Here is a 17458-nt window from a genome sequence, read left to right as displayed (position 1 = left end):
AATTTTTTTTAAGTGAAGTAGGGAGGCAGGGAGGAAAATGTGCAACAATAAATGAAGATCCTTCATGTAAACAAACATTTGTTAAAGTCACAATTAAAAAAAAATCTATAAATAAAAATACTAATAATAGAAACACACTGAGTAAGTCTACAGCCATGGCTCATGGGGAGACTAAAATTCAAATCTCATTAGTCATCTGTCACATCTGAAGGCTTTTACGGAGCAAATCCATTATTCTAAACACTTAGCCCTAAAGGAAAACTACCAAACATTTATGCTGTCTTTTCTATATGAACTGTACCTCAGAGTAATTAACTATTGATGAAGAAAAATTCTTTTTAGTTTTAGTTTGTAGATACATAAGGAATAATAAAGTTTGAATATTAGTACTATAGAAATTCTAAAAAAAAATAATTTAAACAGTTTGTTTTAAACAAAGATCAGTAAAGCTAGCTAAAGTTAGGTGACAAGCTACTGGGGAATAGTGTATGCTGGGTTAATGAGGTCCCAGTCCACTGGTTAGCCTTCACATTGCAAAAGGACAGAGTGTCTGACATCAAGCCTCATGATGGAGCCCAAAGTGTCATCATGAGGCAGTCTTACCCTGCTTCCCTTACACCCCGAGTCAGACTGGTATCTGAGTAAGTTGAGATTTACCTATCAGTTCCCTAGGAAATCCTAGGGATGGTGGAATGTGTCAAACAGAACAAATGAAGCAGAATTGGCAAAATCCAGGATGGGAAACACTTTATATGATAATTAACCTGGCTCTTTCCACAACCAAATGAAAAGATTATGAGGAAGAAGACAGTGAGAATTCACACATAAAAAGATACTAAGGATGTCTGCTTCCAGCCAAGATGGAATTACAGTAATCAAACTAACTTTCTACATGACCACTAAAGCACACATACACTACTGAAACAACAGTTTTTAAGACATTGTAAACCATTTAACAAGGACAGAGACCACTGAGAGACAGACAAGAAACATGGTGAACCCCTATGGTCCCAACTTACTGGCTAGACAGTGCCCTGGGTGAAGCCCAGAGGAGACTCCAGGGCAAGTGAATCATGTGGTGAATTAACAACACTGCTAAGAATCTAGGAAGACCTTCAAGAAAGAATATCAAAGATAGCAACATAGAGAAAAAATGTTGGGCATTTGCAGTGGACCAGCTCTAAGATTTAGTAAACAGTGTGTGTGTGTAACTAATAAATGCCATGACAGGTATCACCAGAAAGAATTTGAGGTATTCACACTGGGCTAGGAATGGTCCCTACTCCTACCAGCCAGAACTGGTAACCTCATAATCCACAGGACATTTGGCAGAGCATCCAAATAGGTTCTGCCTTAATAGGAGGGAGTAGCTGGACTGCTCTGGTCTCACCTAACAAATTTTAAGAATGGAGTCAAGTATTTTCAAGGAACTTAACATGTCCCAGGGCAGAGTTCATAATGTCTTCAAGTATTTTCAAGGAACTTAACATGTCCCAGGGCAGAGTTCATAATGTCTTGAATTCAATAAAATTACTAGTAATGCATAAGAAGTGGGACAAATAATTCATGGTTAGGAGAAAAGCATTCAAACAAATTGACTTATAACTGACACAAGTGTTAGAGCTAGCCAGTGACATCAGAACAAAGTGAAAGGGCTGAGGCTACCTGCTTTCAAGGCTCATTACCAAGAAACAGTGTGGGAAGAAGTAAAAATGGCAGGAGGGAGGTATTATAGTGGGGCATGAAGAAACTTTGGAAGGTGATAGGGTATACTCATTATACTAATTATGATGGATTCATGGGTGTGTACATGTAAAAATGTATCAAGTTATATACTACAATTCTGCACAATTTATTATATGTCAACTATATGTGAACTAAATTGAAAGGAAGGAAATTTAGGAGACATCAAGTAAATGCAATGTGTTGATGGTTTCAACACTGATTTGAACAAATTAACTTTTCAAATTTTGGCGAACCATATGTATAGACTTTATGTGTGACAATATTAAAACTGTTGCTGTTGTTAATTATATGCTGTCAAGTCAGAACAGACCCATGGTTGACCCTCTGCTGGGTTGTCAAGAGACAGTAAATCACAGAGGAGGAGACTGCCCCTCTTTCTCCCGTGGAGCAGCTGGTAGGTTCACTTATTCAATGTTTTTTATGTTAATAGTGCTTTGGTTAAAAAAAATCTTAATCACTTAAATACTGATCTATTTTTAGATGACAGGATATTGAATACTTGTTTCAAAGTTACTCAAGCCGTGTTACTGAAGCATATGAGAATATGGGGTTCATTCCTACCTCTTTTTTGTATAGATTTAAAATTTTCCATAGCATTAAAAAAGTGAGACAAGGAAGAAGAGAAAAGATGCACCAGAGCTAAGACTCAACAATACCTAGTCCTACTAGTAATATGCCATATAGTAGACATAGTTGCCAGCAATCTCATGGCTCACTTATCCCAATACTAAAATAAATGGGTTAAATTGATATGTGTATTTTTATACTGGTTCATTTCATATAGAAGCAAGTTTTTGTTTTAACAAAAAAGAACAGTAACTTTTCAACCAAACCCAATATTGTTCCAAATTCTATTTATATTGTCTTCCTTACACAATATGTTTATTTTGTAAGTATAATTAGATAGCATTAAATAGGCTCAAAGAAAAAAGAGAAGCTAAAAAACAAAAGATGAAGTGCTAACCGTTAAAAGCTTGGTAGTGATTCCAGCATCTACTACAGCCTTGTGCATGGCGCGCAGCGTCTCAAGTTCTGGGGCAGCGATAAACACCACATAGGGCATGAACTCCGAGGTCCTCAACACCTTTAGTGCCTGTGCAGAAGGATTATTATAAACGAAATTATACAGTACTTGAATTTGAATGTTAGCCTTTCAATAGAAAATCAACACCTATCTGTTCTCTTCCTTTATATAGTTAAAAATATTTTAAATACTTGTCCCACCCTTTGCCCTTCTGATTCCAAAAAGTCTTTTTCTAACATAGTTCTTTTTGGCTCTGAACTTAGTGTCACTGTACTTTAATTTTTCTGAAGAAAGGAAGGTATAAAATATAATAATCCCAAAACCCAGTAGTTTATTATAGCATTAAAACTTAAAAACAGAAACTGTTCACCAATTTGGGAAATTTAATGTTAAAAGCAATTAACATACATCTATGCTATGAAATATACAGAAATCACAAAGAACCAAAAGATGCTCAGTAACTGACATAAAAATTTCTTCAACAGATATTGTTTAATTAAAATGTTTAAGTAATTTGTATACAAGTTTTCCATTTACGGGGAAAAAAGAAACAAACTCATTACATTATGTGTGTGGTTCAAGACATAGCAAAGGAGGGGTGGCACAATGTCTGAGCATTATTCTCCTAAAAAAAGGTAGGGAGCACGAACCCTCCAGCTCCTCTGTGGGAGCAAAGACTTGCTATTTGCTTACATACAGGTTACAGCTTAGGAAACTCCGCAGAGCAGCTGTGCTCAGTCCTTGGGGTCATTATGAGATCCAAGTGACACAGTGGTACATAAGGCAGAACAAAATGGCTAGAAAGAAACACCAATATTTCTTTCTGAGTTGGCAATGGGTGAGCAAGAGAAAGAATCAGAATGAAATGAGCTTACTTGAGAGAGAGAAGTGTGGGTGTGCATGTGAGAAGGATGATAATGATACTTTTATCTATCCTTGTTTGACGTTTAACATTTCCTAACATTTACATTCACATAATATTTAATAAGAATAAACTTAAAGCATAGACCTAATTGAATGGTTTCTATTTAAGATTCTGTTAACTAATTAGAAATTTACGTAATTATGGAGTGAAATCTACATTAATTATGGAGTTCTGGACTGGATGCACAATCCAGTGAGCTGCACTGTTAAACCACAGGCTACATGTCTTTCTTTGGTGGTTCCAGTCTATCAGTGGATCCAAAGGAGAAAGATTGGCAGCTTCTTCCCATTGAGATTTGCAGCCAATGGTGGACCTCTAGCAGTTGAAACTGACTTAAGGGCAGCGAGCTTGAAAGTTTTTGTAATTTCATGTAACTACCTGTGGATTTATAATACTGTTCTTTATATAACAGAGAAATAGACTTACCAGTACCTTTCTCAATCATAGGAAAAACAAAGAAACCAACTCCATATGATATGAAAGTAGAAAAACAAAACCAAAAAGTTTTTAGAATGCCTTCTGCTTACTTGTGGATTGACATCCAAAATGCAAGTTCTTCCAGTTTGGACAACTTCAAGAATAGAATCAATCTTGGTTCCATAGAGATTTCCTTCATATTCTCCATGTTCCAAATATTTTCCAGCTTTGATGTCTGCTTCCATCTCAGATCGTGACACAAATTTATATGCCTGGCCATCTTTTTCATCTTCCCTTGGTTTCCGTGAAGTAACTAAACAAAATAATGTTGAGAATTGGTATAATGAGATTCTAGAATAATACCAAATAAGAAACTAAAGAATTACAGAGCAGCTTAAGATTTTTCCATTACAGTTTTTGTGAACTGCTGAGTTGGAAATGAATACTGCTGACCCTCCAGTGAGTTTTCAGAGGTATTTAATTGCATGGGAGGAGAATGCTATCTTTCTCCTGTGGAGCAGCTGGTGGATTCAAACCACATTATCTTGATGTTGGCAGTTCAATTCCTTACCACTAAGCCACCAGGGTTTCCTTTCCATTACAGTAGGTAGGAGTAGGCAAAATAAAGGTTATGGTCAAATTTGTCTTGCTTCCTCCTTTTGTCAGTGACGTTTTATTGTGCTACAACTGCACTGAATTCATTTATGCTTTGCCCATGGTTGCTGTCAGATTACAAATGCAAAGTAAATGTGACAGAGACTGTGTAGCTACAAATATTTACTATGAGGTCCTTGAAGAGAAAAAGTTTGATGAGTCCTGATTTAGATGAGTGTTTTTAAGAGTAACTGTCAACATATAATTTGTAATGGAAATGTGCTTTTCAAAAGTCAGGTTGAAACTCAAAATATATTTAACTAGAAGTAAGGCTCTAAAATGAAGTTCTCAATCATGTTAAATCTTAAAGAACATGAGGCATATTGCAAATGCATATTTTTCCCCCGACTGACTAGGACCACTCTTCTTAAGAACTATGTTAAATCTCTCCCATTTCAATATTTCTTCGTTGTTTTTGTTCATTGCTATTGAGTTGGACTCACAGCTGACTCTCTGGCAGGTTTTCAGAGACTGTAAATTGCACAGAATGAGATTACTATCTTTCCCTTACTGAGTAGCTGGTGGGTGGATTTGAACTAAATGCCTTTGGGCTGGCAGTGCAACTCCTTACCACTAGGCCACTGGAGCTCCTTATTGTGAGCTCTAAAAATGAGGAAACATTTTTCTATTCTTAATTGCTATCAATTTACTGAAATGCCATTTTACCAACAAATGATCAATTCTTCATTTGTCCTCAATACTGAACCTTCATCTATCTTCAATACCAAAGCTATTTTCATTTAGCTTTCTGCTTATTGGTATTCCCAAGCATTTTCTTTCCTCTTTCATACTTCAGTAGGGGAGCTAACCACTTAACTGTTATTTATAATCTATCAGTTTCCTATATTCTGACATGTGACATATCCTGAAAGAATAAGAAAGAATACAAGACCACAAATTAGAGGCTGAAGTGGGGAAGAGTGCTATTACCAGATAGGGACTGTAATGTAACATTGTGTGTGTGTGTGTGTGTGTGTATTCGGACAGAAAATCAATTTGCTCTGTAAACTTTTCACTAAGATGACAACAACAACAAAAGATGTTTTTTCTTTTTTAAAAAAAGGAAAAGGAAAAAAAATTAGAGGTATGGAAACCCTTTTTGGCTTACAATATAAAATGTAGTTATAAAAAAAGGAATCCTTCAAAACCAGGGAAATAAACCTCAAACCCAAAACCAAACCAACAACAAAATAAAACCCAACTATGTGAGGTCAAGATTGGTGGAAGATCTATCAATAATCTGCGATATACAGATGATACAACCCTGCTTGCTGAAACTGAGGAGGACCTGAAGTGCTTGCTGCAGAGGGTCAAGGACTGCAGCCTCCAATATGGATTGAGGCTCAATGTCAAGAAGACAAAGATTCTCACCACTGGGTCAATTGGCAACATCAGGATGGATGGTGAAGAGACTGAGATTGTTCACAGCTTTAGTTTGCTTGACTCCACAGTCAACACTCTTGGCACAAGTAGCCAGGAAATTAAAAGGCGTATTGTCATGGGAAAGTCTACTTTTAGGGACCTCTCCAAAGTACTGAAGAGCAATGGTGTCTCTCTGGAGACTAAGGTGTGTCTGATACAGGCCATGGTCTTTGCAATCACTTGTTATGCATCAGAGAGTTGGACAATGACCAAGGAGGATAGAAGGAGAATTGATGCCTTTGAGCTGTGGTGCTCGAGAAGAGTGTTGAGGGTACCATGGACTGCTAGAAAAACAAACAGATTCATCCTGGAAGGGGTTAAACTGGGTAGTTTCTTGGAGGCAAGGATTCTGAGGCTCCGTCTAACATACTCTGGACATGTTGTAAGGAGAAGGACATCATGCTTGGGAGGGTGGAGGGACAGCGCAGGAGGGGAAGGCTCTCTATGAGGTGGATTGATTCAGTGACTGGGGTAATCGGGATGGGAGTGTCGGAAACAGTACGATTGGCACAGGACAGAGCAGAGTTTAGTGCTGTAGTACATAGGGTTGCTATGAGTCACAAGCGACTCAATGGCACATAACAACACAACATTATATATATAAAATATTTTTTCCTCAGAAGGAAATCTCTGCTTTCTCTCTTAACACAGTTTTTCCAACTGCAGTCCCAGGCTCCACTGCCGTCTGGCTTTCGGCCTGATTCCCTACCTCCTCTATGTTTCCAAACCTTCCTTTCTGCCAGGGTCCGCGTCCCAGTGCTTCCGGTGAGACAACACCATCATCTGTTGGCTCTCTCCTGGAGACTAAAATGTGAAACTGAAGGAGAACTCTCCAACAGAGGTGCTTTCAAAGCTGCATTCCTTTGCGTCTTCTATCTTATTTCATGTAGCAGTTCTTTCAGCTTTTCCATTTCTTTTTCATCTTCAGCAGGTGATCCTCTGGCATTCTTCTTCAGTTAAGTTAGTAAGAGATCCTTTCATCTGATATTTTATAGTTTTGCAATATTTTCAAGAGCCATGCTGTCCTTATCAATTTAACTTGCTCCATAGTGACTGTCTCAATGGGCTCAAGTATATCAGAAATAAAAGGAAGGTAAGGTTCTAAGAGTTGTGGGAGACTGAATGGTACCTAACAACAACAAAACAACAGCATTCTAGAAATGGACTACTGTCACTTTTCAAATTGTTGCAGAGGGGCAGAGAGCTAAGTAATCTGTCAAATTCGTAACACTCAAGCAATCATTACCATCAAATCGGAATGAACTCCTAGCGGACGCTCCAGCAGGTTTTCCAAGGCTGTATAAATCGCATGGAAGAGATTGCCCGTCTTCCTCCTGAGGAACAGTGAGTTCATTTGAACTGGCTGCATCTGGGTTGACAGTGCAACTCTTTACTCACTGGGCCCCCAGAACTAGGTAGTAGAAAAAGGGGCATTTGCCCCCACCCCCCCGCTTTTTGGTATGGTACTGTCAACTGGAGCTTTACTCTAACTCTGGCTGGATTTGTTCTTCTTTTAGTTAGGTGCTGCTGAGTTGGTGACCTCATCTATGTACAGGAGAACACAACACTCTGATACTGTGCCATCTTCACAATCCCTGCAGTGCCTAAGCCCACTGCTGCAGTTAGTAAGTAGAAAGTCATCTGTGTGAGGAGATCTCCTCACTTGGAAACTCTAAGTTTGCAAGCTTGATGTCCTTTTTCAGGACTGGCATCTTTGGCTAACAGGTATGTTCAAATCTGTGAGATCAAGTCTCACCACCACTGCTTCGAAGCACCCGGGCTCGACTTAATCCAAGACAGAGTTGTGCTGGCAACATTCTTCGCCATGACTGTAATTCACTCAAGTTCTTAGGTTTTCCTTATTCATTATCTAACGTTCACATGCGTATAAAACAAATAAAAATACCGTGGTTTGACTCAGGCACATCTGAGTCTTTAAAGAGACATCCTTTAGTACTTTAAATAGGACCATGACAGGAGATTTACTCAATGAAGTAAGTGGTTTAATTTCTTGACTATTGTTTCCATGGTTTTGACTGTGGATCCCAGTAAAAAGATATCCTTGACAATGTAATTTTTGTTCCTCCATTTATTATATTACTATTTATAGGTCTAATTTTAAGACTATTTCCTTTATATCAAGAAGCAATCATAGTGAAAGCTAAAGTCCTGAAACTTCATCAATAAGCACTTCAAGTCTTTCTTCTTTATGTTCTAAATGGGAGGTTGTGTCATCTGCAGACTGCAGGTTCTGGATGAGTCTTCTTCCAGTCCTGATACCACATTTTTCCCCATATAGCCCCACTTCTTTAATTATTTGTTTAGTATACTAAACAAATATTTAGACTGAATAAATAGGGTCAAAGGATACAAGCTGGTGCATACTTTTCCTAATTACAAACCATGTGGTGGTTGTTCTTAAGCACTGTAGAGTCAGATCTGACTCATAGCTGACCTCCAGCAGGTTTTCACAGGTAGTAAATCAAATGAAGGAGACTATCCATCTTTCTCAAAGGAGCAACTGGTGAATTCCAAACACGTACCTTTGGATTGGCAGCACAGTGCTTTAAGCACTAAGCCTCTAGAGCTTTCTGAATGAACCATACAATGGTCCTATTTTCTGTTTGAAAGTCTACTCATCAGTCTAGGAACAGGTTCTTTATGAAAACAATTGTTTTGGAAGTCCCATTCTTTGCAACATTATTAATAATTTACTATGATCCCCACAAGCAAAGATCTTTGCATAGTCTGTAAAGCATGAACAAACATCTTTCTGGTATTCTCTGCTTTCAGTCGTATTCATCTGACATCAGCAGTGACGCTTGTCCCACGGCCTCTACTGAAGCCTATTTGAATTCCTGGCAGTACCGTATCTATTTACTGCTCCATGCATTACTGAATTCTCCTCAGGAAGATTTTACTGATATGTGATATTAATGATACTGTCTGATAATTTTCACATTCTTCTGTATCAATAGTTTTTGGAATGAGCAAAAAAATACAAATCTCTTTCAGTCAGTCTAAGCTGTCTTCCAAATTTCGTGGCATAGATGAGGAAACATGTCCAGGGCCACATCTGTTTGCTGAAACACAAGTGGTAATCTATCAATTCTTGGGACCTAATTTTTTGTGAATGTCTTCAGTGCAACTTGCACTTCTTCCTTTTTCGTGCCATTACTTCCTGATCACATGCTACCTCGTGAAATGGGTGCACGTCAACCAATCCACTTTTGTTTGGGCCAATGACTCTGTAGATGCTTCCATGTTGATGCTTCTTGCATCTTTTGATACTTGCCCAGAGAATCATTTAATCTTGTAACACAAGATTTGAAACTTGCAATCTCTCAGTTTGGGAAATGCCAAATATATATTATTTACTTTTGGTTTTCTAACTCTAGGTTTTTGAACAAGGGTTTCTTTTTATGATTTTTTCTTTTGCTTTCTTCAGCTGCTCTTTGAAATTCTTTGCTCAGCTCTCTTATTTTTTCCTTTTGCTTTCACTTCACTATGTTCAGGAGCAAGTCCCCCCCACCCCCCACCCCCCACCCCCGGCTGTTTGAATGACCTTTTCTTTCTTCCTGTATGATGCTTTGATGTCATTCTATAGCTCATCTTGTCTTTGGCCTTCAAGCTATTCTTGAGATAGTCTCTAAATTCACAGGGGATATATTTAAGGTTGTATTTTAGCTCTCATAGACTGGTGTTATTTTGTTAATAGCAGCAAATGCTTTAAACATTATATAATTAGGACTCTCTAAATGCAGAATATTGTCAGTATGTACCACTGAGTCAGAACAGACTTTTAGCTGACCTTCTTGTGGATTTTCAGAGGCTGTAAATCAAATGGGAGGAGACTGTCCATCTTTTTCCCTCAGAGCAGCTGATAAATTCGAACAATCTAAATCAACAGAAAGCTCCTTACATGCAGAATACAGATATTCAAGTCATTAAGCACATGAAAGTAAAATTAGCAAGTAATTGAGATAAAAACTTAACAGTACCAAGGGTATTCCAAAATGAGAATGATGTATAAAAAAACCTTTCACACGGTCAAAATGAAATTCAAACTCAAGGTTGCCAATACAGGTAAAAAAAAAAAAAAGAAATGATTACATATAATCTCTCATTACTGACAAGTTGGAACCAACTCATAGCTGAGCCTCTGAAGGGTTTTTGGAAGTTGCAAACAGCATGGGAGGAGACTGCTCATCTATCTATCCATGGAATAGCTAGTGAATTCACACCTCCTGCCTTTGGGTGGGCAGCACAGATTTTCACCCACTAGAAATCTCTATAGAAGAGGGGTTTCACCCCCCTCCCCCGATTCTTTTCTGGTTTGAATGTGAAAGTAGTTTTCTAGAATAATGGGGAGAGTATTTATCAAGAATTTCAGGATCCTAGTATTTCTTTTTATATTCAAAATTAAAAAGTTTTTTGAGCGATAAGATTTCTGGAACTGTTCACCTAAGATGAATAACTCTAAGGCATGCAGAAACTTCTAAGGCAAGGCCGAACTCTACAGACTAATATATACTATGGCCTGTTCGACATCTGTGAATACAGTTTTAGAAGACTGTTTCTCCAATTATCTACAGTGAAACCATGTACAGGAATGTACTGCATGGAACATATACATGCACACGTACTTCCTCCATTCCAACCTCCGCACATGGTGACGGAATTGTAATTCTTGGTTAAATAGTCTTACATTTTACAAGTAAATTTTAACAGAAAACTTGGATTTCCATTCATTCATTGTTTCACATTTTCCTCCCTACTCTCCCCCCACCCCCAAGCTATAGGGTCGCTGAGTCACCTACAACCTGAAGGTACTTAAGAACAACAACAATCCCCAATCCAGTTTTCTTTTCTCTTCAAAAAGATTCTTTCCTTGTTGCACAATTTCCTCTTTCTCCCCACCCCCGCAAGTCCACTTTTCTATTCTAGACTATTGTTATGCATATAATACCTAATCACATATTGGGAAGCAGGGGTGGCATCCACTTCTTAAACAACATGCCTCTGGAAACTCTATGAACTTTGATAAGTGATGAGAATTACAGAAAGGTTTCAGGCCTTTTGTTTATTGGGTTGCTATGAGGTGTGCTCGACTCGACGGCAATCAACAACAACATATTTCTTTTAGACAGTTCTTTTTCTCATCCATCGATTTCAATGCAATATTCATTATTCATCCCCTTTTTTCTTAGTATATTTGACCCCTTTCTATTTAAAATAGAGTGGCCTGCTGACAACAGATTCTTCAGGCTCATATGTTAAGCATCTAAACAAAATTATTTCTTAGAATTTAATTTTTTTTAAAATTGGAGACACATTTCTAAATTTTAATAGCTCTTCAGACAGAGAAGAAAAAACCCCAATAAAGTATCATTTTACATGTTACCGAGCTCAAGAAACAATGTTCAAGAGGAAACACTATTCATGCATCCTTGGATTCTTGAAACAAGGATTCTTGCATCCTTGGGATAATGGTTTCCTATTTTACTTTAAAATAATTAAAAACATGTAAAAGCATTTAAATAAATTTTAAATATTTCAGCACTTATTACTTTCCCTTATTTACTCCTCACCTGTTGGTGCACGCCACTGAGCTGACTCTGACACACAGTGACCCTATCTATCACAGGGGACCCATCACATGGGGTTTCCCAGGTCATGATGATTATGGTAGCAGGTCATTTCTCCAGTGAGCCAATTGAGCTTTCTGGGTTTGAACTGTTGATTTTTTTTTGACAGTTAACCACTTAATCACTGTGACATCAGGGTTACTTAACTATCGAATAACATGTACACTATTCTGTATTAGAAAAATGGCAAACTTGCCACAATGAAACTGGTGTTTCTTTTCTCTATTGATTCTAAAATGTAAAAAAAAAAAAGTTAGATGCTGGGTAAGTGTGAATGATTTCAAGAAAATAGAATTTTCGGTAAAAATAAAAGTCTGTACTCAGAAGTAAAACTACATTGCATTCAATCCAGGAGTTGTTCATAGGGTCGCTATGGTACTCAACTTCAGGGCATCTAACAACAACTGGGAACAAAGAAATGGAAGCATTTATATATATCTTTGATCTAATGATTCTATATATATATGATTTCAGTATAAACATTTTATCAGGCTTTTATTTATAACACAAATAAGCCCACATCTCAAAACAAATAAACAAAAACCCATAAATGGGCAATAGCCCAAATACTTCAAACTCATGGTTGGCAGGTTGAAACTAATGGGTTTTCAGAAGCTTTAAACTTCATGGGAGGAGACAGCCCATTTTCCTTTGAGGAGCAGCTGGTGGATTTGAACTGCCTGCTTGTGGACTGACAGTATTACTCCTTACCCACTAAGTCATAAAAGCTTGCTGCTGCTGTTGTTAGGTGCTGCTAAGTTAGCTCTGACTCACAGCGAACCTATCTACAACAGAATGAAACCCTGCCCAGTTCCGTACCATTCTCACAACCTATTAAGTGTATAAATCTCCCCCAAGAGTAAGCGCTGGGACACATATAGCTATTACATACTCATGCTCACTGCAGCATTATTTATGATAGCAGAGATGGAAACAATCAAAGTACCCATCAACAGATAAGTGGATAAACAAACTATGTACACGCAGATAATGGAATACTATGTAAGTTAAAGAACAATGAAGAATTTTCAAAACATCTATAAAATGGATGAACCTGAAGGACTTTATGCTGAGTGAGGTAAGTCGGACACAAAAGAACAAGTATTGTATGAGCTTTCTGTTATAAAAATGCTAAAGGAACGTGTACAAACAGAACAGAACAGTCTTTAATGGTTACCAGGGGTAAGAAGAGAAGAAAAATTTGCAATTAGATAAAAGACACATAGAGCAAGGTGGGTGAAAGGAAAGGATATTTAAAATGAGGGGTTATTAGTACGGTATCACTGAAAAAAATAAAGACACAGAGAGCCATGTAAGAATTATATACAACAATAGGACATTACATACACAACCTTACATTCAATAGTAAAAAGAAACATTAATGTACATGTGGATACATAGGAGACAGGCAAGGGAAACAGATATGGGAAAGAGAGAGATTATATCTATCCTCATGCATAAATTCAACATGATTATTTAACCAAGCACTCTGAGGGTCACTGGTCATGGGGCCTCAGAACCATAGTTTTAGGGGACACCAAGGGTTAACTAGCATAACACAATCCACAAGGGCAGTCTTCCACATTCTACACTGGTGAGTAGCAAGTGGGTACTTAAAAGTTCGCAAGCGGTCATTAAGTTGTTATAACTGGTTTCTTCCTGTTCAGAGCAAAGAATAAAGTAAGTCAAAGATGCACAGAAATAATAAGCTCATATCACCAACAGATATTGTGATTCTTAACTTAGATGACCTTAAAACCAGTAGAATAAGATAGTGTCCAGCTATTAATGCTAGCTTCTTTGAAAGGGATTATAATAGAAGGTCCTGGATAAAGTGGGAGAGAAATAAAAGAGAGACATCAAAATTATAATAATATCAGGGCTTAATGTCCTGATGGAGACTAGAGGAATCCTGAGACTATGTCAACCATGGAGGTCTGGTGGCCTCCTGGGTAAGGAGTTACACTGCCATTCTACCAGCTGCTCAAGAGAAAGATGAATAATCTCCTCCCATGGAGTTTACAGACTCTGAAAAACCTTCCAGAGGGTCAGCTGTGAGTTGGTTACAACTGGTTATAGATGTCAACAAATTAGATACTATAGCAAAATGGACAAGTTTCTAAAATGAAACAAACTACTAAAGTGGGTTAAGTCAGAAAGAGAAAATTTGAACATGTCTGTAACAAAGAAGATTTATCTCTTATGAAAATAGATTAAAAAATCCCAAGTAAGATATAAGTCGAGTGAGTCTAGAAATAGGTTAAAAATATTACACACCAGACCAACTGGATTTACATCAAGGTTGCAAAGGTAGTTCAGTATATATTAAAAAAATTAAAAAAAAAAAAAAAAAAACCAAAACAAAACAAAACAAAAAACCCCCAAACAATTAACAAATCCAACAAATTTCCAAGGGAAAAAAGGCCCCCACCCATCAACAAATAAAAATTAAATCAGTCAACAAAATAAGAATTGGAAGGAATTCCCTCAATTTCATTAAAGACATCTTTGAAAAAATAAGAGTTAACATCATATTAATGATAAAAGACTGAAAACCTTCCCTTAAAGATCAGAAACAAGACACTGTTTTTGACAATCAATTCCTTACTGCATTTGAATTCTAAATAGGGCAATTAGGCAAGGCATCCATCAAAATTAGAAAAAGGAAAATTCTTTTACAGATTATAAGATTTTACATATTAAAAATTAAGGAGTCCATAAAAAATATTATTAGCAACAACAAATTATTTCAGCAAAGATAAAGGATACGAGATTAACTCAAAAAGGAAATTAAAAATATCTTCACAATAGCATCAAAGACTGAAATACTTAAATAAATTTTACTAAAGATGTACAAGGCTTATATACAGAAAACTACAAAATATCAGTGAAAGAAATTAAAGATGGCCCAAAGAAGTAGAGAGATTTTATGTTTACTGGAAGATTTAATATTGTTAAGATCATGCTACTTTGTAAACTGAGCTTCCGATTAAAATTGAATCAACAAAATAAAAGCTTTCAAAATCCTGGCTTTCTTTTCCGTATACATTTAAGGCTGATCTTAAAATTTAAACAAAAACATAAAGGACCCAGAAAAGCCAAAATAATCTCAAAAATGAATAAACCTGAAGGACTCAGAATTTCTGATTTCAATGTTTACTATTAAAATACAGCAATCACAGCAGTGTGATACTGGCATTAAGTGTAGACATGTAGATCAAAGAGTCACAGGACTGAGACTCCATATATAAATCTTCACATTCGTAGTCAACTGATTTTTTCTAAGGGTGTCCAAAACAGTTCAATGTGAACTGGAAGTAAGACTAGAAATTGAGAGGGCTAATGAATTAGTTGTAAGGGAGCTCTGGTGGCCTAGCAGAAGGAGCTGTGCTGCCAGCCCAAAGGCAAGGAAGAGAGGCAGGCAATCTCTCTCTCACTTACAGCCTCTGAAGCCCCACCAGAAGGTCAGCTATGAGTCAGCTCCGATTTGATGGCATGTAACAACAACAATTAGTTTGTAGGGAGTTCTGCTGCTAACACAAAGGCAGTAGTACCTCTCTGGAAGTTCAAAGTCAGCAACAGTTCCATGGGAGTAACAGTGTCAGAACCCTAATGCAAAGTCAGTGAAGAGGTACCTCTAGTGTGAGGCAGAGTTTATTTTTGTAAACAGCACATGATAAAACCTCTCCTTTAGCTTAATCTCAGTAGGAGCATGATAGCTAATGATTCTTTGAGGAAATTCAGTAACTCTAAAGTGTAAATTGTACCAAGATTTTGAGTTCACTCCACAACAGTCAACTCCTCACCTATTTCTGAAAATAAGGCTCAGCCAGAAGATAAGGCTTGCTCAGAGTTTCCAAAAAGATAAAGTGCATCACTTTAAGTATCACTGTTCAACCAACGATCAGTGTATTTAAGAAAAAAAGTCCTTTTGTAGTAAGAGGAGTTCATCAAACAGATATAGATCATACACAAAGAATCCAAAGGAAACAAATAATTCCGCTCATAAAGAAAATATCAAAAAGATTTTAGTACTTTTAGAGATACTCTTATAAGATTACTCTCATCAAAGAGGGAGTGAAAGAGAAGGGATACTCAGAAAAACAAAACAGGACATTACTCAAAATTTTTTTTTCAAAAGTATGATTATCTTGATAAAACACTAAAGGGTTAGAAGTCATGTAACTTTTTAATGAGTTGAATAAAAATAAACCGACAAAGGGACCTCTGATAGTCTAGTGGCAAAAAGCTGTGCTACATTCCTGAAGGCACATGGTTTGAATCCAGCAGATGCTTTGCTGGAGAGGGAGGGGCCTCCTGTGCCATTGGATCCGATTCAACAGCATATAATAACACACACACACACACACACACACACACACACACACACACACACGAGAACAATATGATAAAAAATATAAAGAAACAGAGATGATGAATCAAAAATATTTATTACCTAGCTAATGTAACTTGCAGAAAAAGTTAACAAGGAAAGCAGAAAGAAGAAAATTATTCAAGAAATAATAAGAAAATTCCCCAGAACTGAAAGACACAAATCCCTAAATCGAAGAATGCACCAATCTCCAGCACAATGCATAATAAAAGACATGTACTAAGGTATACTATCATTACATTTGAAACTATTTAAAAAACGAAATAAAAGCCTTAATGTTTGCGAAAGAAAAATTACTACATAAAAGAACATTAACACCAGCAGTAAGGTGCACCTAATCCAGGCCATGGTCTTCATAAGTACTTGCTATGAGTCAGAGAGCTGAACAATGACTAAGAAGGACATAAGAATTGACGCCTTCAAATTGTGGTGCTGGAGAAGTGTCTTGAACATACTATGGACCGTCAAGAAAACAAATAGGTCTATCTTGGAGAGGGTGAAACCAAGTTTCTCCTTGGAGGCTAGGACTTTGAAACTCCATTTCACATACTTTGGACATGTGGCCAGAAGGGACTAGTCCTGGAAAAGAACAGCATGCTTGGAAGAATGGAGGGACAGAGCAGGAGAGGAAGACTCTCGATGAGATGGACTGATACAATGGCTGGGGTAATGGGGGCTGGTGTGTTGGAATTAGTGAGTCTGGCTCAGTACAGGGAAGATTCAGAGCTGCTGTACAAAGGGTTGCTATGGGTCACAGGTGACTTGACAGAATATAACAATTACAACAGCAACAACAATTACAAATAAAAGAATAAGAACTGGAATATGTGCATAGGAATTTGATTCTTAGAAGATCCCATTCATCTATTTTATCTTCTCCTGGTTGTAGGTTTTTCAGAATACTTGGAAGACTTTATGTTGTGGATCAACAGGGTAAAGAGGGAAGCCAGACTGGGAAAAAGTATTTGGTAATGACATATCAGATAAGGGATTCATATCCAGAATTTATAAAATACTTGAGGACCACAAGATAAAGGTAAATAATCCAATAGAAAAATGGGCACAGGATAGGAACAGACACTTCACCAAAGAAGACATTCAGATGGCTAACAAGCACATGAAGAAATGGGCAACATCCCTCGCTCTAAGAGAGATGCAAATCAAAACAACTATGAGATATCATCTCACCCCAGTCAGAATAGCAAAATTTAACAGAACAGCAAGCAACA

At 37.2% G+C, this 17458-nt stretch overlaps 1 protein-coding gene across 1 annotated transcript in view; it reads right to left on the bottom strand.

Moving 5' to 3' along the window:
- The window catches only part of MPP6 (membrane protein, palmitoylated 6 (MAGUK p55 subfamily member 6)), an 80030-nt gene that overhangs the window by 6541 nt on the left and 56031 nt on the right, over nt 1-17458 (bottom strand). The window contains exons 9-10 of the mRNA XM_006902391.1: nt 4223-4425; nt 2711-2839 (exon numbers count right to left, since the gene is read on the bottom strand). Of these exons, the coding sequence (XP_006902453.1) occupies nt 2711-2839; nt 4223-4425 (332 nt within the window). The remainder of the gene's footprint in view (nt 1-2710; nt 2840-4222; nt 4426-17458) is intronic.

The sequence above is a fragment of the Elephantulus edwardii genome, unplaced genomic scaffold, assembly GCF_000299155.1.
Source record: "Elephantulus edwardii isolate Elephantulus edwardi_28Jun2011 unplaced genomic scaffold, EleEdw1.0 scaffold00405, whole genome shotgun sequence".
Taxonomy (NCBI): Eukaryota; Metazoa; Chordata; class Mammalia; order Macroscelidea; family Macroscelididae; genus Elephantulus; species Elephantulus edwardii.
This window is presented reverse-complemented; position numbering and strand designations above follow the sequence as displayed.